The sequence below is a fragment of the Lepus europaeus genome, chromosome 11 (assembly GCF_033115175.1).
Source record: "Lepus europaeus isolate LE1 chromosome 11, mLepTim1.pri, whole genome shotgun sequence".
NCBI classification, from domain to species: domain Eukaryota; kingdom Metazoa; phylum Chordata; class Mammalia; order Lagomorpha; family Leporidae; genus Lepus; species Lepus europaeus.
The window spans coordinates 63,808,622-63,830,700 of record NC_084837.1 but is presented as its reverse complement, the minus strand read 5'-3'; the positions used below and the strand labels follow the sequence as shown (position 1 = coordinate 63,830,700).

At 42.2% G+C, this 22,079-nt stretch overlaps 1 protein-coding gene across 22 annotated transcripts in view; it reads right to left on the bottom strand.

The window, feature by feature from the left end:
* MGA (MAX dimerization protein MGA) overlaps positions 1-22,079 on the bottom strand; it is a 155,267-nt gene that overhangs the window by 65,824 nt on the left and 67,364 nt on the right. For all 22 annotated transcript variants that reach the window (XR_009867306.1, XM_062205682.1, XM_062205680.1 and 19 more), the window contains exons 2-3: positions 19,716-20,841; positions 421-1,366 (exon numbers count right to left, since the gene is read on the bottom strand). Coding sequence is in view for 21 of the 22 variants with exons in the window: in XM_062205682.1 (XP_062061666.1) it covers positions 421-1,366; positions 19,716-20,776 (2,007 nt within the window). In the remaining variant the exon portion in view is untranslated. The remainder of the gene's footprint in view (positions 1-420; positions 1,367-19,715; positions 20,842-22,079) is intronic.

Here is a 22,079-nt window from a genome sequence, read left to right as displayed (position 1 = left end):
CTCCAGTTTCCTGATAATGCAGACCCTGGGAGGCAGCAGTAAGGACGCAAGTAATCAGGTTCATAGCACTCATGTCAGATACTTGGACATTATTTCCACCACCCAGCCACTGCAGCCATTAGGGGACTGAACCAGCTAACAGGAGCTCTCTGTCTCACTATCTCTAATTAAAAAAATTCTTAAACCACATAGCTAAATACAGTGCAATCACAAACTGAGATCTAAATAGATATAATTTTATGTCTATTCAAACAAACTATCTCAAATTGGTCACTGTCAACCAAATCAAACACTCTGAAGACATATTCTCCTTTTCACAAATCAATGCATTCATAAAACTGGATTCTAAGTTATTGCCAGTATACAAATCAAGAATAACTAATTAGCTTTAAAAAGAATGCAGAAAATCAATAATCTTACCTTTGATTCAAAGGAAACAAAAAGAACACCATCCACATCTTCCAAATCAGGCTTTACATCTGGAAAGGTACTCCCAGAGCCCACAGGGATGTTCTTTGTAGAACTTAGAGACCTTCCTGTGTTTTTGGGTGGTCTCCCTGCTTTAGAGAATTTCAATTTCCGTGGCCTTCCTCTTTTTCCAGGAGTATTTGGAGGGACATTCTGATGAGTGCCTAGAGCCTTTGGAGTAGTTGTGATCTTAAACATAGTTGTTCTCTTTCTGCCCAAATCCTCTTTTACTGAAAATAAGTTCCCAGCAGAATCCTTTGAACTCTCAAGTATTCCTTCTGTGCTGATGCCATCAAACATTTCCGGGTATTTCCACTGAGGCTCTTTAAATAAGGGATATTTTTGTACCACTCTGAGATCTGGTGAAAGCTTCCTAAGACCATTTTCTGATTCCTTGCCTAAACAGAAGCCAGTACCACTGGAATTTTCAATGTATGCAGGCAAATATTCGAATTCTGACAACCCAGATTTATCTTTCCGCGACATGGAAAGCATATTATCCGGCAGCTCAGAAATCTTCACTGTACTTTTGGTGACAGCACATGGCTCCAGATAGACTACTGGCATCTTCCCAGCATCTAAATTGAACATTTTTGCTTTTGCAACACCTGATGGGCTACTTGGTAGCCATTTAGAAGACTGATGGTCAGCTTCGAGGTTACCAACTTTATTGTGCCTCTTTAGTTGTTTCTCTAGTATAGGGTCATCATCGCTGTTTGAGTAGACATCTGTTTCTTCATCTGTCTCTTCCTGTTTCACAGTGATCCCTTCTGGGCACTCACCAAGCTCATAGTCATAATCATCTAGAGGTTCCTCTTTAATAACAACCTTGAAGTTTCCATTTGGATCTAATGGTGAGGCAACATGGGAGCCATCATCAAAACTGTTGGCAACAAGACTGAAGAGATAGGGAAGAAGAGATAAAAAGTACGAAACTATACATAAATAAGTTAAAGAGGAGGGGGAAAAGTTTTTCTGAAACCAAGTAACATATCAGATTTCATGAATAATTTTTCAAAAACATTCTCCATATCTTAGAGTCTCAAAAGCAGTTAATATTACATTTTCATATTTTTGCTATTTTTCACTTAAAAATATATAAAATAAAGAGTAAAGTTCCCTTTTACCATTCAAAATGCACTATGTTTCTTTATTTTTCATATGAACTCAATTTTACAAGTCAGCCAGCACTGACCTAAAACACAAACTCTAAATTCCACAGTAAACACATGTCCATCACAATAAGGAATCAGGAAAGGGCTTTCAAGCTGACAGATGATTTTTCTCTTTTGCGTCTGAGATAAAATTAATGTAACATAAAACATATTAACCATTTAAAGTACACATTTCAATGGTTTTCAGTATATTTACAATGCTGTTACCATTTTTAAAACTGAAAAACTGACTTTCAATGTAAGAACCCACTGATAATACTTCCAAATTAAAAGGGTAGGGTAGTTGCATGATTCATATAGATTATGTACAATTTATCAAAAAATACTATAAACATCTGGTTCCCTACTCATTCTAGTCATTAAAAACATAAGAACTGTATTGATGCACCTTGAGAACAGAAATAAAGAATGAATTATCATCGATTCCATATAAAGTGATACAGCTAGAATTCTCAGATACACAAATGCTATTACAATCTCTGCATCCCTCAAAGTACCAACACACAAAAAAATGTTAGCAATACAGAAAAAGTGTGAAAACTGCTTTTAGGAAAACTACACACATTCACAACACATATTCATTAACAAATAATATGCAATGAACTAGATCTTTTCCATCTGCTGGTTTACTTTCTAAATGTCTGCAACAGCTAGGGCAGGGCCAGGCTGAAGCCAGGAGCAGGGAGCTCAATCCAGGTCTCCCATGTGCATGACAAAGACCCAAGTACTTGAATCGTCACTTGCTGCCTATCAGAATGCAGAACAGCAGAAAGCTGATCAGAAGTGATGGTAAAACTGGAACCTACACTCCAATACAGGATGCCAGGGTCCCAAATGTCATTTAAACCACTACACCAAACACTGTTGTCCCAAAATACACTTTTCAATTTACTCAAAGACATGAAAAAGCCAGAAAAAGTGAGGATCTGAGGAGCTACAATAAAAACAGGGGCAATTTAATTTGGTATCCAATAAAAGAGGCAATTCTGCATCCATTGCCTTTATTACTTAAGTTGCCTTCCTAAAATATTGAACTGTAGGGAGCCAGTGCTGTGGCACAGTGGGTAAAGCTGCCACCTGCAGTGCCGGCATCCCGTATGAGCATAGGTTCAAGACCCGGCTGCTCCACTTCCAATCCAGCTCTCTGCTATGGCCTGGAAAAGCAGTAGAAGATGGCGACCGGGAGAAGCTCCTGACTCCTGGCTTTGGATCGGTCCAGCTCTAGCCATTGCAGCCATTTGGGGAGTGAACCGGTGGATGGAAGATTCTCTCTGACTCTGCCTCTGCCCAACTCTGCCTTTCAAATAAATACATAAAAAAATATTTAAAAAAAGATATTGACCTGTATAAATGTTATTTCCCTGTTCAAAAGAATTTCAGGGACAGGTATTTGGTCTAGCGACTAAGCCACAGATTGGAACACTCATATCTCATTTGTAAGTGTCTGGATTCAGGTTTTTCCCTGGCCCAACTTCAGTTTTCTGGTAATAGGCGCCATAGGTGGCAGCACGTGATGGTTCAACTAGTTGGGTCCTGGCCACCCTCATGTGAATTGAGCTTCAGGCTTTGGCCTGGTCATTGCTTACATGAGTGAGCCAGTGGATAGGAGCTCTCTCTGTCTCTTTCTCTCTGTTCTCCTTCTCTGTCTCTTGAATAAAGGAGGAAAAAGTCCAAAAGACATTTGAAAGTCTTCTGAAACTAAAGAAAAAACAGAAACATACTAGGGTACTTTCCCAAACCCGACATAATTTATGCTCAGTCCTTTCAGTTTAATCTTAACCAATATGTCCCATTGTCTTATATATAGGACATCTATAAAGATTTAAATTGTGCAATATATATACCACATGTGGCTAACTTTGAAATGTATGTAACAGGGCCAGCACTGTGGCACAGCAGGTTAAAGCCACCACCTATAATGCCAGCATCCCATATTGGAGTGCTGGTTTAAATCCCCCAGTTGTTCCACTTCCGATCCAGCTCCTTGCTAATGTGCCTGGGAAAGCAGCAGAAGTTGGCCCAAGTTCTTGGGCCCCTGATACCTATGTGGGAAACCCGAAGAAGCTCCTGGCTCCTGGCTTCAGTCTGGCCCACCCCTGGCGATTTGGGAAGTGAACCAGAAGAAAGAACATCTCTCTCTCTCTCTCTCTCTTTCTGCCTTTCCAATAAATCTTAAAAAAAAAAAAAAAAAAAAAAAAAAAAACCCTGTGTCACTGAAATATTCATAGAATGGAAAACTTTGGACTTAATGGGTTAAATAATATAATCCAATCACCCAATTCTTCACTTTTCTTTCTCAGTCCAATAGAATACATTTCCAACATCAAATCATCAATAGAGCATTTTTTTCAGCATTTGCCAACTCAAAGTCATTGTCTTATAAAACTTAATCTCACATATGCATAAGCAACATAAATGTCATTACCTAGCCCTTATACAACTTACTTACATAAGACCTTGACCTTACTGGAAAATCCTTCAACACAGGACTTCTACTTCAGTTAGAATGTGCAACATCCTCCCCCCCACCGAAAAAAAAAAAAAATCACTTCTGCCGTTTTCCTAAAAGTCATAGAAGACAAGATACAAGTCTAATAAATGAACTGAATTTCAAAGGGTCCAACCCTCTCTAGGTGACCAAAGATTGCTACTGCTTTCAGTCCTCAGAACTATTCATACTGCCCGAAGACACAGTGAGCAAATAAAAAATGGAGCTAAAGGCAAAGGACCATTGCTGGAACACAGAAACCTGTCAAACTGTGAATGTCTTGGCATAGGCAGACTGGAATCTGGAAGACTTCAAAGAGAAGATTACTCCTCCTACCATCTAAATATCATCCCAGAGAACTTCAAGAGAATAAGTGGCAGTGATGCAGAAGCTTGGCCTAAAAAGAGAGAGAGAACTTTGTACTTTCCCAGTGCTTCGATCCTAAGGTCTTGGCCAAGAGAAGAGCCAAATCACACACTTAAATGAAGTCAAAAATAAGGTGAAATTTACTCAAGTGGTAATCCATTTCAAATCACTTAGTCTGAAGGATAGAGCAATGAAAAAATCACTTTAAAAAGAAGTGGAGAAATATTTCAAGAGAAAATGAACAAAAATGTCGAAAAACTCAAAGACTTAACCGATAGATTCAAGTAGCTCAGGAAACATCAAAAAGGATAAACACACACACACACACAAATCATACCCACACACATCAAGCCCAGGGTGATGAAAACTGAGGCTCAAAAGAAAAACCTTTTTAGCCGGCGCCGTGGCTCACTAGGCTAATCCTCCGCCTTGTGGCACCGGCACACCAGGTTCTAGTCCCGGTCAGGGCGCCGGTTCTGTCCCGGCTGCCCCTCTTCCAGGCCAGCTCTCTGCTGTGGCCAGGGAGTACAGTGGAGGATGGCCCAAGTGCTTGGGCCCTGCACCCCATGGGAGACCAGGAGAAGCACCTGGTTCCTGCCATCGGATCAGCGCGGTGCGCCGGCCGCAGCGCGCCAGCCGCGGCGGCCATTGGAGGGTGAACCAACGGCAAAAGGAAGACCTTTCTCTCTGTCTCTCTCTCTCACGGTCCACTCTGCCTGTCAAAAAAAAAAAAAAAAAAAAAAAAAAAAAAAGCATGAGAGGAAAAATAGCACAGTCACTGGAGAAACAAGAGCAACAGAACCACTAGACTGTCTCACCATAGCTATGTAAGTCAGAAGACAATGGAGTATACCCACCATAAAATGCTGCAATAAAATACAATGTGAACCTAACATTCTACAGATAACAAAAGAAGCCTTTAAAATTAAAGACATCTTCAGAGAGCTGAAAGAATTCAGACTGCACAAAAATAATACTTCCTGTGATCAGATGTAAGACAAAAGCTCTCATCACTTGTACTTAACAATATATAGGTAAATCAATGGCAGGCAGATTATGAAGAACAAATTCCACTATCTCTAGCCATAGGCAACATGATCTAAAATAGAAAATACTGAGGCATACACTAAAAATTACTAGAACTACAAGTGATTTTTCAAGATTGTAGTATCCAATAACAATACACATACCAAAGATGTTTTCTTATTCCAGCAGTGAATGTAAAAAGTGAAACTGAGAAAACAATTCCATTTAAAATAGTAAGAGCAAGAACAAAACATTCAGTAGTAAATTTAGATCTACACAACATATCAGAAAACTACAAAATACAGGTGAAACAAATTAAAGATGACCTAAATAAGTGGGAAAATATTCCATATTTATGGGTTAGAATACTTAACATTGGTTAAACAGAAGTAATCCCTAAAGTCATCTATGGATTCAATACAATTCATGTCAACACGCCAGCTGAAAATATTCATAGAAAGTTAACAAGCTGATCCTAAAATTCACATGAAAATGCAAGAGAACCACCCCCACTACCACCAGTTTCAAAACAATCTTCAAAGATAATTAACTTCTGAGAGGGCTCAACACTTCGAAATTACCAAACATACTACAGTGCTACAATAATTAAGCGTGTGAAGTTAGCATAAGACCAGATATACACATCAACTAAACCAGGGGTGGGGAATGTTTGTTCTGCCAAGGCCATTTAGATATTTATCAAACCATTCACAGGCCATACAAAACTATCAATTTAAAAATTAGCCTGTTTTGATTTACTGAATTTTGAGTCCCACCTTCGGCTGTCTTAGAAGGGCAAATGATTCTGCCGGCTGGAACAAAATTGACAGTCCAGAAATAAAAGCCCACATTTTTGTCAACTGATTTTCAACTGTCAAAGGTGACAAGACAATTAACAGAGAAAGAATGGTCATTGCAGCAACAAAACTCTGTCCACACAATAATCTATACACACACATTCAGGCTAACACTATTCAAAATACTGAAAAAGTAGAAACCTTACTGCGCAACAACTGATAAATTAATAAATAAAATCTGGCAAAATCCACAAAAAAAGATTATTTTCCAATAAAACCATGATGAAGTAGATTCATGCTACAACACAGACAGATCTTGAAAAAAAGCCATGCACAGAAGACCATCTACTACTACATGATTCTTTTTACACAAAATGTTCTGAACAGGCAATCTAGAAACAGATGGTTATACAAGGTTGTGTGGGGCTGGGGACTGGTTAAAGGAAATGAGGAGTGACCGATTAGCAGAAGGGTTTCTTTCCAGAATAATAAAATGGGTTGTGTTAAGTCTGCACAACGCTCTGAATTTACTAAAAACCACTCAACTGTATACTTCTGAAGGGTAGATTTTATGGTATGTGAATTCTATGTCAGTTGTTTAAAAGCTAGAAAACCAGAAATACTAAAGGAAGTTCTTCAGACCAACAGGAAATGAACCAATAAAAAAACAGGTGCAGAAGTGAATACAAGGCTGAGAAAAAAAAATATCTGAGAAATATAAGATCTTTGTTTCAAATATTTATTTCTCTGATAGGCAGAATGACAAAGAGGGAAACAGAGGTTCCGTCTGCAGGTTCACTCCCCAAATGCCTACAACAGTCAGGGTTGGGCCAGAACAAAGCCAGAAGCCCAATACTCAATCTAGGTCTCCCTCACTGGTATCACAGACTCAAACATTTGAGTCATCACCCAGTGCCTCATGCCTCCCTGGGTGCACATTAGCAGGAAGCTGGATCAGAAGCAGAGGAGCCAGATGCAAACTAGGCACTCCAATATAAGATGCAGGTGTACCAAGCAGCGTCTTAATCATCTTTGACTTCTAATTGGACTGTTTTATTTACATTTAGTGTTATTACTGAAGTGGCTGTTTTTTAAAAGGGGGTTTTTTTGGGGGGGGGGGTTTGGTTTCTTTTTGTTGTTGTTAAGATAAATTCATCTGAGAGAGTTACAGAGAAAGAGGGAAAGAGAGGTATTTTTAATCTGCTGGTTCACTCCTCAGATGGTTACAACAGCCCAGGCGGGGCCAAGCAGAAGCCAGGACCCAGGAGCTTCACCTGTGTCTCCAACATGGCTGGAAAGGGGCCCAAGTACCTGGGCCATCCTCTGCTGCTTTTCCCAGGCCACTAGCAAGGAGACAGACTGGAAGTGGAGCAGCCAGGACTCAAACTGGCACCCATATGGGATGCTGGCAACGCAGGCGGCAGCTTTACTAGCTACGCCAAAACAGCAACCCTTGAAGTGGCTGGGTTTTAAACATGTTTTCTTGCTATTTTCTATTTGTCCTATCTGTTCTGTTCATCTTTCCCAGTTTTCTCATTTTGTTTCTCAAATTGCAGTATTAACTGTCCATTTTACTTATTAATTCATCCATTTATTTTTACAAAGAGGACAGTCACACGGACCCAGACAAGAGAAAGGGCTTCCATCGGCAGGTTCACACTCCTAAAATGCGGTAGGTCAACTAGAAGTTGGGAGCCAGGAACTTAATCCAGGTCTCACACATGGGTGGCAAGGACACAAGTATTTGGGCCTGCCTCCAAGAAAATAATTTGATGAAACTCCACACTCATTTTTAAAAACGCTCAGGAAACTGGAGAATGGAAAAAAAAAAGTTCTCAATATGATAAGGGGCACTACCACAAAACTATTCCCAGGGGTGGGCATTTGGCACAGTGGTTAGATCATAGCTTGAGATGGCCATATCCCAAATCAGAGTGCCTAGTTCAAGTGCCCATTCCATCACTTCTAATCCAGTTTACCACTAATGTGCACCCCAGAAAACAGCAGATGATGGCTTAGTACTTAGGTCCCTGCCACCTACAAGGGAGACCCAGATTAAGCTATGGGCTATTGGCTTCAGCCTGGCTCAGCCCTAGATATTGCACATAGTTGGGGAGTGAACCAGTAGAGACCAATGTGTGGCGCAGCGTGCTAAGCCACCACCTGCAAGGCTGATATTTCCTATCAGAGCACGGGTTTCATTCCCAGCTTTTCCACTTCCAATCCAGCTCCCTGCTAATGCACCTGAGAAAGCAGTACAAATGACCCAAGAACTTGGGTCCCTGCCACTCATGTGGGATAACTGGATGGAATTCTGGGGTTCCTGGCTTTGGCCTGGACCAGCCCTGGTTATTGTAGCCATCTGCAGAGTGAACCAGCAGCTCAAAGATATCTCTCTGTCATTCTGCCTTTCAAATAAATACAATATTTTTTTAGGAGTCCAAATTCTAAGTTTTAGAAGTTATATCCAATATAAAAACCTGATGAGACATATTGACTCATTCTAACTTCAAGATCCATGAATGGTCACTTTGAAAAAAAATTTCTTTTAAAGATTTCTTTCTTTATTTGAAAGGCAGAGGCAGAGAGGTCTTCCATCTGCTGGTTCACTCCTCAGATGGCCACAACAGCCAGAGCTGCGGCAATCTAAAGCTATGAGTTTCTTCTGGTCTTCCACGTGCGTACAGGGGCCCAAGGATTAGGGCCATCCTCTACTGCTTTCCCAGGCCACAGCAGAGAGCTGGATCGGAAGTGGAGCAGCCAGGACTAGAACCAGCGCCCATATGGAATGCTGAAGGCGGTAGCTTTCCACTGCCTTCCTGGGCACATCAGCAGAAAAGTGGACTGAAACTCATGGTGTTGGTGCTATGGTATAGCAGCTACCTGCAGGGCTGGCATCTCATATAGCCACTGGTTCAAGTCTCAGCTACTCCACTTCTGATCCAACTCTCTGCTATGGCCTGGGAAAGAAGCAGAAAATGGCCCAAGTACTTCGGCCTGAACCCGTGTAGGAGACCCAGAAGAAGCTCCTAGATCCTGGCTTCGGATCGGCCCACATCCAGCTGCTGTAGCCATTTGGGGAGTGAACCACCAGAAGAAAGATTTCTGTCTCTGCCTCTCTAATAATATAAATAAATCTTAAAAAAAAAAAAAAAAAAAGAACCAGCACTCATATGGGATGCTGGCATGGCTGTGCCACAATGTTGGTACCCAAAATGATTTTTAATTCCATTTTTCCATGAATGTTCTTAAAGTTTCCCTATACACCACGTTCATGCTATTAAAATGTCAACTACGCCAGTGCTATGGCGTAGCAGGTAAAACCACCGCCTGCAGTGCCAGCATCCCATATATGGGCGCCGGATCGAATCCTGGCTGCTCCATTTTTTTTTTTTTTAAAGGTTTATTTATTTATATGAAAGTCAGAGTTACAGAGATAGAGACAGAGGGGTCTTCCATCCGCTGGTTCACTCCCCAAATGGCTGCAACCGCCAGAGCTACGCCTATCCGAAGCTGGGAGTCAGAAGCTTCTTCTGGGTCTCCCACGCGGGTGTAGGGGCCCAAGGATTTGGGCTATCTTCTACTGCTATCCCAGGCCATAGCAGAGAGCTGCACTGGAAGAGGAACAGCCAGGACTAGAACCAGCAACCATATGGAATGCCAGCGCTTCAGGCCAGGTTGTTAACCCACTGCACCACAGCGCAGGCCCCTGCTCCACTTCCGATCCAGCTCTCTGCTATGGCCTGGGAAAGCAGTGGAAGAAGGCCCAAGTCCTTCGGCCCCTGCACCCGTGTGGGAGACCTGGAAGCTCCTGGCTTCGGATCAGAGCAGCTCTGGCTGTTGCAGCCATTTGGGGCGTGAACCAGTGGATGGAAGACTCTCTCTGCCTCTCAATCTCTCTGTGTAACTCTGACTTTCAAATAAATAAATCTTTAAAAAAAAAAAAAAGTCAACTCTTCCCAATTACATCTATAACACAAGGCAATCTCAATGCTACTTTTTGTGAAAAGTGGCAAGTTGATCCCTTTTGCTTCATTTATTTATTTAAAAGGCAGGGAGACAGAGATTTCTTATCTGTTTGTTCACTCCTCCAAAACACATCCAACAACCAGGCTAGGTCAGCCCAAAGCCAGGAGCCATGAACCAAATTCAGGTCTCCCGTGTGGGTGGCAAGCATCCAAATGCTTGAGCCATCAGATGGTGTTCCCAGAGTGCGCTTTAGCAGGAAGCTAGACTCAGGGATGGGAGCAACAGTTGGAACCCAGGATCTCTGATACGGATAGAGATGTCCTGTGCCAAATGTTCACCCTGACAAGTTGATTCTAAACAATACACGGAGATACAAAGAAGCAGAACCAAAATAATCTTGGAGTGAAGGAAGAGTTGGAAGCTTACAGTACCTGACTTTTAATATCTGACAGTATCAGCAACAAGATAGACAAATACAAAGAAAATAGAATTTTGTACAGAAACAGACCAACCTGATTTTCCAAAGCACCAATGTAATTTAATAGAAGTGTTTTCAATAAATGACACTAGAGTACCTAGATATCTGCATAGAAAAAAATGAACCTTGGCCCTTCTCACCAAATATAAAAATTAATTTGAGATGGATCACAGACTTAACAGTAAAAGCTAAAACAACTTCCACCTTTCAAAAATTCTATGTAACTGCTGAAAATAGCTATTTATCATTCTTAACAGCACTACAGTATAAATTTCATACTATAAAAGCCACCCATTTTAAGTGGTTTTTATGCTATAGTTTTATGCTAGGTGGTTTTTATGCTATAGTTATTTAGCCATTAGCATAACCCACTTTCCTTTTTTCTGTTTTTGAGAGTTAAGCTATCAGGGACTGGCATGGTGGCAAGCAGCTTATTAAGAAGCTGCTTGCAATGCATGAGTACCGTATCAGAGAGCCTGTTCTGAGTCTCAGCTGCTCCACTTCTGATCCAGCTCCCTGCTAATGTGCTGGGAAAAGCAGCAAATGATGATCCTACTTCTTGGGACCCTACCAACCATGTGAGACCTAGATGGAATTTTAGGCACCTAGCTTTGGTCTGGCCCAGCCCTGAGAAGTTGCAGGCATCTGGGGAATGAATTTATTACATAGACTATCTCTCTACCACACTCTGTCTCTGTCTTCCTCTCTGTCATTTTGCCTTTCAAATAAAATAAATCCATAAAAAAAAGGTAACCTAGCAAAAATTAAAGCCACAAGTCCATTTCCATCTTCAAGCCCTCTGTCGCTTTCCCAATCATCTGTTTTTACATATATCACCTATAAATGCCAGTCTCTATCAAGTAATTTAGAAATGATGCGTCTAATCATTCTCTAATCGTCTCCACATTTCAAGAATAACTTCCAGACCGGCACCGCGGCTCACTAGGCTAATCCTCTGCCTTGCGGCGCCAGCACACTGGGTTCTAGTCCCGGTCAGGGCGCCGGATTCTGTCCCGGTTGCCTCTCTTCCAGGCCAGCTCTCTGCTGTGGCCAGGGAGTGCAGTGGAGGATGGCCCAAATGCTTGGGTCCTGCACCCCATGGGAGACCAGGAGAAGCACCTGGCTCCTGCCATCAGATCAGCGCAGTGCGCCGGCCGCGGCAGCCATTGGAGGGTGAACCAACGGCAAAGGAAGACCTTTCTCTCTGTCTCTCTCTCTCACTGTCCACTCTGTCAAAAAAAAAAAAAAAGAACTTCCAAAATATAGAAAAAGAATTTTATCTTTTAATTGAGCATAAGACCTGAATCATGTTTGCAATAGCAGAGAACCTGATGAATAAGATCTTAGCTGCTATTGCAATAATTGCTTTTACATAATAATTGGTGCAGCTCCGGCCATTGTGGCCAACTGGGGAGTGAACCAGTGGATGGAAGACCTCTCTCTCTCTATCTCTGCCTCTCCTCTCTGTAACTCTGCCTTTCAAATAAATAAATAAATCTCTCTTTTTTTTTTTTTGACAGCAGAGTGGATAGTGAGAGAGAGAGACAGGATGAAAAGTCTTCCCTTGGCCGGTGCCGCAGCTCACTAGGCTAATCCTCCGCCTTGCGGCACCGGCACACCGGGTTCTAGTCCCGGTCGGGGCACCGGATTCTGTCCCGGTTGCCCCTCTTCTAGTCCAGCTCTCTGCTGTGGCCAGGGAGTGCAGTGGAGGATGGCCCAAGTGCTTGGGCCCTGCACCCCATGGGAGACCAGGAGAAGCACCTGGCTCCTGCCATCGGATCAGCGCGGTGCGCCAGCCGCAGCGCACCAACAGCGGCAGCCATTGGAGGGTGAACCAACGCCAAAGGAAGACCTTTCTCTCTGTCTCTCTCTCTCACGGTCCACTCTGCCTGTCAAAAATTTAAAAAAAAAAAAAATTTTTTTTAAAAGTCTTCCCTTACCATTGGTTCACCCTCCAATGGCCACTGCGCCAGCGCGCTGATCCAAAGCCAGGAGCCAGGAGCTTCTCCCGGTCTCCCATGCGGGTGCAGGGCCCAAGCACTTGGGCCATCCTCCACTGCCTTCCCGGGCCACAGCAGAGAGCTGGACTGGAAGAGGGGCAACCGGAACAGAATCCGGCACTCCGACCGGGACTAGAACCCAGAGTGCCAGCACCACAGGCGGAGGGTTAGCCTGTTGAGCCGCGGTACCGGCCAATAAATAAATCTTAAAAAAGAAAGAACTTAGAATCCCTGAGGAATTTAACTTACTAAATTCTCAAGTTTTCTCTTATCTCCATTAAAAACTATCTGTTAATGCATTAATATTGTCTTTATAAGAAAATTTTACAAATAATTCTTGCTTCATTCTTCTAAATAGTCTTCTCTATCCAAAATATTTGGTGAAAGATTACTTAAGCAATATGGATGTAACCAATGAATTATATACCATTAATTTAAATAAAAGAATTTTTTTGTTGGCAGTAGGTAATCATTGCAACCAAAAAACTCTACAAATTAATGTGACAATAGTAGCCAATTTGAAGCACACTAAGAAAGAGGTGCTACTGATATTCATCAGCTCAATATCGAGTACCCAGTGGTGCTAGACATTTTGTTGGGCACAGGACTACCAAAATAAATATGCAGTCTCTACACAGGAATTTATAAGTCAGCACAGGAGCAAACAAATAGAAAATACAATGTAGTTTAATAGTCACTATGATAAAGACAGGTACAGGTACTAAGGCTGCACATTAGAAGAACTCATGCATGGGGCCTGCGCTGTGGCAGAGGTCAAAGCTGCCACCTGCAGTGCTGGCATCGCATATGGGTGCCGGTTCATGTCCCGGCTGCTCCACTTCCCATCCAGTTTTCCACTATGGCCTGGGAAAACAGTAGAAGATGGCCCAAGTCCTTGAAACTCCTGGCTTCAGATTGGTGCAGCTCTGGCCATTGTGGCCAATTGGGGAGTGAACCAGTGGATGGAAGACCTCTCTCTCTGCCTCTCAATCTCTCTCTGTGTAACTCTGACTTTCAAATAAATAAATAAGTCTTTAAAAAGAAAGAAAGAACTCATAATCCCTGACATGAAATTCGTGCTTCAATAACAAAAAAAAAAAAAAAAAAGGAAAGAAATCTACTCGAAAAAGGGAATGTAGAGTGCAAAAGAATTAAAATCTTGGAAATAAAATTCAACAGCTACAATAAAAATGTTTATAGTAAGTCAGAAACAAAATCAGGAGCATCCCACATAAAGTAAAACAAAAAATATAGCAAAAAAAAAAATTTTTTTTTAATTAGAAAGGCAGAGTTAGAGAAAGGATGGGAAACAGAGAAAGACAGCTCTTCCATCTGCTGGTTCACTCTCTAAATGTCCAGAACAGCCAGGGCTGATCCAGGCTGAAGCTAGGAACCTAGAACTATCTGGGACTCCCACGTGGACAACAGGAGCCCAAATACTTGGACCATCATCTGTTGCTTTCTCAGGCACATAAGCAGGGAGCTGGATTGAAAGTGGAGCAGCTGAGGCTCATATGGGATGCTAGCAATGCAGCAGGATATTTAACCTGCTGATTTACACCACTAGCCCAGAAAATAAAACTTACAAAATCAAAAATTAATCTAAAATAGAGAATTAATAGAAATTCAACATCCAACTATCAGAAGTTTCAAATAAAACAGAAAAATGAGAGGCCAGCACTGGAGCACAGTGGGTAAAGCCACCATCTCCAACAAAAGCATCCCATATCAGCACCAATTGATGTTCTGGATGCTATACTTCCGATTCAGCTCTTGGCTAATGGCCTCGGAAAAGCCACAGAAGATGGCCCAAGTACTTGGGTCCCTAAGACCCACATGAGAGACACAGAAAAAGCTACTGGAACCTGGCTTTGGCCTTGCTCAGCCATCTGAGAAGTGAACCAGTGGATGGAAGATGCTCATTCTCTCTCTCTCTCTCTCTCTCTTGCTGTCTCTCCCTCTAACTCTCTCAAATCTAAACAAACAAAAAAACGAAAAGTGAAAAAACTATCAGAGAAGTAACACTAAAAAATTTTCCTGGAACCAAAGAATATGAAATTTCTTTACTGAGAAAGCACAGTACAGTGATGAGACTCTCACCACATCAGACTCATCATTGTGAAATCACAATACAAGGGAGCAACAAAATAAGTTGCCTTCAAGAGAGAAGGGAGAGGTTATATTCAAATAACCTGGAAATAGGAAACTGGAGAATGACAACACATTTTGAGCAGAGAAGCATAGACCAAATCAAGTAACTTACATGGTATGGAGCAGAATAAAGCCACTTTCCAACATACAAGGGGAAAATTAGAAATGCAGCAGGGAACTACTATCATGAGAATTTTTGTCTTACTTTAAAGCTTCACTTATTATTTGAAGAGCAAAGTGACATAGAGATTTCCCATCTGCTAGTTCATTCTCAAAATGCTGCCAAATAGTAAGAACTGAGCCAAACCAAAGTCAGGATCTGGGAAAACCATCCAGCTCTTTCATGTAAGTGACAGGAACCCAAGTACTTGAACCATCATCTGCTGCCTCCCAGGTACATTAGCAGGATGCTAGCTCAGAAGCAGAGAAGCCTGGAACTCAATCGCAGGCACTGATATATGGGATGCGGCATCCCAGGAGGCACCTAAACCCACTGTGCCACAACGCCCATTTGTTTTATTCTGAACATTTTAAAATCCTTTGTCACATACAGTCTTTGGAAGAAAATTGCTGAAAGATAAACTTCAGCTGTCACTTCCTGAAAGAAAGAAAAGAAAAGGGAAGAAAAGAAGAGAAAAGAAAAGAAAAGAAATCCCCCAAACCAAGAAAGCTTAAGATGTAGGAAACACAAGGACCTACATGAAAAGGTTAAATGTGGGGCTGATGCTGTGGCACAGCAGGTTAAAGCCCTGGCCTGAAACGCTGGCATCCCAAATGGGTGCCGGTTCAAGACCTGGCTGCTCCACTTCCAACGCAGCTCTCTGCTGTGGCCTGAGAAAGCAGTGGAAGATGGCCCAAGTCCCTGGGCCCCTGCACCTGCGTGGGAGACCTGGAGGAAGCTCCTGGCTCCTGGCTCCTGGCTTCAGATCAGCACAGCTCTGGCCATTGCAGCCATATGGGAAGTGAACCAGCAGATGGAAGACCTCTCTCTCTCTGTAACTCTTTCAAATAAATAAAATAAATCTTAAAAAAAAAAAAAAAAAGTGCGAAGGGTAAATGTGAAGTTAGCAGGATGACAGCAAAGGGAAATCTCAAGATGGCAGCTTAGTAGGGGTCTAGAAAACAACTTGCTCATACAAGTATGAAAAATTCCTGAAGAAAGTACACAAAGGAAGCAAAATTTTTTTTACTTTTGATAGATGAGAGAGAGAGAGTGTGTGTGTGTGTGAATGAACTGATTTCAGTGCCCACTAAAGAATCTGGGAAGAATTAGCACCACATGTGTAGAAGATTACCAGACATAAAAACTAAAGTTGGGCCAGTGCTGTGGTATAGTGAGCCTCCACCTGCAGGGCCAAAATCCCATATGGGTGCCGGTTTGAGTTCTGGCTGCACCACTTCCAATCCAGCTCTCTGCTACTGCCTGAGAAAGCAGTAGAAGGTGGCTCAAGTACTTGGGGCCCTGCACCCATGTGGGAGACATGGAAGAAGCACATGGTTCCCGGCTTCTGATCAGCGCTGCTCCAGCCATTGAGGCCATCTGGAAAGTAAACCAGTGGATGGAAGACCTCTCTCTCTCTGCCTCTCTCTAATTCTTTCAAATAAATAAATAAATCTTTAAAAAAATAAATAAAAGGGGCCAGCACTGTGGCATAGTGGGTAAAGCCACTACCTGCAGTGCAGGCATCTAATATGGGCGCCAGTTTGAGTCCCAGGCTGCTCTCTGCTATGGCCTGGGAAAGCAGTAGAAGATGACCCAAGTCCTTGGGCCCCTGCACCCATGTGGGAGACCCAGAAGAAGCTCTTGGCCCCTGGCTTTGGATCCACCCAGCTCCGGCTGTTGTGGCCATCTGGGGAGTGAACCAGCAGATGGAAGATATCTCTCTCTCTCTCTCTCTGCCTCTGTAACTATGCCTTTCAAATAAATAAGCAAATCTTTAAAAAATAAAATGAAATAAAAGTATGTCTATCCTGATGTAGCAATTCTACCAGATATATAACAAAGAGAAATTATTGCATAGTAGGTACAACAAAGTCCTATGTAAGAACATGCATAATAGTTCCATCTGAGGGCTGGTATTGTGGCACTGTGGGTTAAGCCACCACCTGCACACTAGCATCCCATATATGAGCACGGGTTCTACTACTGACTGCCCTGCTTCCAATCCTACTTCTTACTTCCTACTGATGTGCCTGGGAAAGCAAAAGATGATGATGGTTCATGCATTTGGATCCCTGACACTCATGTGCAAGACCAAGATGGAGTTCTAGAACCCCAGCTTCCTCCTGGCCCAATCTTGGCCATCACAGTCATTTGGGGAGTGAACCAGAAGATATAAGATCTCTCTGTCTCTCTCCCTCTCTCTCTGTAACTATGACTTTCAAAGAAACAAATCTTTATTTTAAAAATTAGTTTCATTTGTTAAAAAAAAAAAAAAGAAAATCTCAATGGACATCAATAGCAGAATGACTTACTGGATTTGTGGACAGGGGCAAAACCAATGTAGACATTTCCAATTCAAATGATTGGTAGCTGCAGCTCAATTCACAATAGCTAAAATATGGAATTAACCCAAATGCCCATTCAACTGAAGACTGGATAAAGAAATTATGGGATATGTTTACCATGGACTACTATACAGAGGTAAGGAAAAATTAAATCCTGTCGTTTCCAACAAAATGGGTCAAACTGGAAAACATCATACTTAGTGAAATAAGCCACTCCCACAAGGAAAAATAACGTATGTTCTCTCTGACCTGTGATAACTAACAGAGTACCTAAAAAGTAATCTATATAAGTGAAATTAACACTTTGAGAAGCAATGACTTGAACAGCCCTTGTCTCAACTGTTGAGGAACAAGTTTTTTTCCCCACACAATTTGTTGAAATCTTTACTTAGTATAGAGTTAATTGTATGTGTATAAAGTTAATTGCAAATAGATCTTGAGCACTGGCATTTAGTCTAGCAATTAAGATATCAATTAAGACACCAGCATCCTACATTAAGAGTGCCCAGGTTCAATAGCCAGCTTTGGCTCCAGATTGAAGCTTCCTGCTAATGCACCTACATGGGAGATCTAGACTGAGTTCCCAGCTCTAGCTTTGGTGGGCATCTGGGGAGTGAACCAACAGATGGGGATGCATTCTTACACCCTCTCCCCCCTCTTCCTCTGACTCTCAAATAATTTTTTTAAAAAAAGATTAGAGTAGATAGTTGCCAGGAGATAGGGGAAATGGGACTGTTGGTCAAAGGTTCAAAAAGGGTCAGTTATGCGGAATATATTTAAAAGGAAGGAAGGAGAGGGAAAGGGAGGAGTACATCTTGTTTCAATAGGTAGTGATCTTGCACTGGAGAGCAGCTGGTTTAAGCTGAAGCCTGTGACACCAGCATCCCATGTCAGCACTGGTTCAAGCACTGGCTGCTCCACTTCAGACCCAGCTTCCTGCTAACACACCTGCAAAAGCAGCAGAAGACAGCCCAAGTGCCTGGACCCCTACCATCCACCTGGGAGACCTGGATGGAATTCCAGGCTCCTGGCTTCATTCAGCCTGAATCAGGCCATTTGGGGAGTGATCCAGCTGATGAAAGATCTCTCTCAATGTCTATGTCTCTTGATCTCTCTCTTCCCCCAACTCCTGCTAACTCTGCCTTTCATATAAATAAACAAATCCTTTTTAAAAAGCGTAATAATCTGCAGCTTGCTTTCCAGTTGGGCAGTAAATTCATAAATGGTATATTTAAGTAAGTTTACTCTGAATCCATTTTGTGGCTCCTCTGGATAAGTTTTGTTTCAGACTGGGGTTATTTTTCTTTCCCTTCTCAATCATGTGTGGTCTGCGTAAGTTACAAAGAAACATTTTAAATATAAATTAATAAAACATCTCCATTCTGGCAGGCATTCAGCCTAGCAGTTAAAAGCACTCATGCCCCAAACTGGAGTAACTGAGGAACTGCAGTTCCAACTCTTGATTCCACCTTACTGCTAATGCAAACCCTGGAAGGCAGCAGTGATGGCTCAAGCAGTAAATGGCTCAAGTAATATGGGAGACCTGGACTGAGTTCCCAGCCTTTAGCTTTAACCACAGGCTACTGTGGGCCTCTGGGGAGTGAACCAATGGATGGGAGTGCACTTTCATTCTCATTCTCTCATTCTTCATTCATTCATTCATAAGCTCTCCCCCTGCCCCACCCCCACCCCGGTCCTCTACCTCTCAAACAAATAAATTTAGGGGAGGCATTTGGAGCAGTGGTTAAGATGCCACTTGGGAGACCCATATGCTATTTCTGAGTGACAGGGTTTGAATCTCAGTCTCACTTCTAATCCAATTTCAAGGCAAGAGATGATGCACCAGAGCTGCAGTGTGGCGGGTAAAAGCCAGCGCCTACAGTGCCAGCATCCCACATGGGTGCCGGTTTGAGGCCCTCCTGCTCCACTTCCAATCCAGCTCTCTGCTGTGGCCTGGGAGAGCAGTAGAGGATGGCCCAGGTCCTTGGGCCCCAGTACCTGCTTGGGAGACCCGGAGGAGGATTCAGATCAGCCCAGCTCCGGCCACTGCGGCCATTTGGGGAGTAAGCTGGTGGATGGAAGAGCTCTCTCTCTGCCTCTGCCTGTATAACTCTGCCCTTCAAATAAATGAAAAAATCTTTTTTTTTTTTTAAAGTAACTGTGATATATTTTATAGTGGCTTACATTTATCAGTATCTATACCATTCCAAAGAATCAATGTGTTAAATCTCAAACTCAACCCATCTCAATCTTCCTTTCCTATCTCAGAATAGAAAAACTATTACCTACCTTTCAGAAACCTCTTGCTTCAATTGAGAAACTTCAAGTGCTGAATCGGTTTCCATGAAACCAACAAAGTCTTGTTTTATATTAAGGGAAGGCTTTTCCAAACTTTTGCCTGATGTTTCATGACTCCTTGACAAAGGATCCAAATCACTTGGCTGTACCTCTGGAACCTCACCTTCCGTAAGACGGGCCCGATGACCAGGAGAACTGGAAACACTATTCCCTTCCTGGTCAGAACTGTTCTTTTGTTTTCCATCTCTCTGGGGTTTACTATTCAGCCCATCATCGCGAAAGCCTTTGGCAAACGGATTGTAATCTATTTTCAACTGGGTAATCTGAATGTTCTGATATGCTGTTACTGCGAAGAATTCAGTCTGTGGGAAGGTAAAAGTGTGGACACCAGGACCATTCAGTTGTATCACCTCTGTAGCCTTTTCTGCAGGTACCAGATGAAGTCTTGGCAAGTAGCGATGCATAGAGTGCAAGATGATATGCCCTTCTTGGTCCAGTGTATTGTTGGTAAGTTTGAGTTTATAAAAAGATACAGGTTGATGCATCCAATAATGACCTGTGGAGGGAGATTCTGGATGAATAAAAACCCTCCCCAAAACATGGGGTTCAGCCTTTCCACTAGGTTCCCACCAACGACCATTCCACTTATAACGATGGTTATCCACAGGAGATATATCCATGACAAGGATATACTTCAAATTTGAATCTAAACCCGTTATCCAGTAACGACAGTAAGGAAACATGCGTCTTCCCTGCTTGGTCAGAATCATCTCTGTGCTTCGATTATGGAACTCATTCCACATACTATTGTTGTCAAGAGTGACAGTGATTCTTCCCACAGTACAATCAGCTGGAAGGCAAATCTTCCCTTTAGATTTTCCTGGTGATGACACCCTACTAGCCAAAGCACAGGCATCCCGATTAGTAACCAAAATTCCTTGATCAGTCTTGCCATTTCCTGGCTGTTTCAGGATGACAAAAAAGGTAGGTGCTGCTCCTGCTACTGTCCCACCATCTTGATTAGCCAATATAATCTGCTGTTTCTCCTCCATGATTGCAATGAGAAACTCAGTAGTAAGTAAACTGCAATCAACACAGTTACAACAGCCTTTGCATCCTAAAAAACAAACAAAAAATAAAAAAAAATTCTTTAATCAAGTGAACATTTATTTTGTGAACAAAAATACACACTGATTATGTCAACCCCAAAATATTACTAAATTTTTCTAGACTGCTTATTTGCTTATACCCTTCATTTTAATCATTGTAAGGATATTCATTCTGAAGTATCTTTTTAAATGATCATTTTAATTAAAGTTATTTATATGTCCCAGCTTTCCAAGAATTCACTATAAATCCCATAATCTGACTAAAAATAAACAAAAATATTCACTTCCGAAAAGCTAGACAAGGGGCTGGAGCTGTGGTGTAGCAGGTAAAGCTGCTGCCTGCAGTACCAGCATCCCATATGAGTGAGTACCAGTTTAGAGTCCTGGCTACTCCACTTCTGATCCAGCTCTCTGATCCAGCCTAGAAAAGCAATAGAAGATGGCTCAAGTCCTTGGGTCCCTGCAACTGAGTGGGAGACCCAGAAGAAGCTCTGAACTCCTGGTTTTGGATCGACCCAGCTCCAGCCGTTGCAGCCATTTGTTGAGTGAACCAGCAAACAGAAGACCTCTCTCTCTCTCCCCCAACCCCCGCCTCTGCCTCTCTGTAACTTTCAAATAAATAAATCTTTTAAAAAAATAGATAAGAAAAGTTAGACAAAAATCATACATAAGGGAATAAATTACAATACTCTTTGCATTTTCAAAAGATCCCAACACTTTATAAATTGATTTGCCAGGAGATTGCTTCACACAGCAAGTTCTAAAATGAGCAAGTAAATTTCCTTTGCCATTCCAAAGAGACAAATGTACAGAATTAGCTGTTTATATAGCTTTATAAATACATAAAAAACTGTATTAACTTGGCACCAGCACTGTGGCTTAGCAGGTAAAGCCACCACCTGCAGTGCCAACATCCCATATGGGCACCAGTTTCCATCCCAGCTGCTGCACTTCTGATCCAGCTCCCTGCTAATGCTCCTGGGAAACCAGCGGAGAATGGTCCAAGTCCTTGGGCCCCTGCACCCACATGGGAGACCCAGAAGAAGCTCCTGGCTTCTGGCTTTGGATCGGCCTAGCTCCAGCAGGCGCAACCATTTGGGGAGTGAACTAGTAGATCAAAGATCGATCTATCTCTCTCTCTCTGTAATCTTGTCTTTCAAATAAACAAATAAATCTCAAAACCAAAATAAACTATATTAACTTGTTCCACAACAAATCACTGTAACATACTGTAAAAAAAATGGAC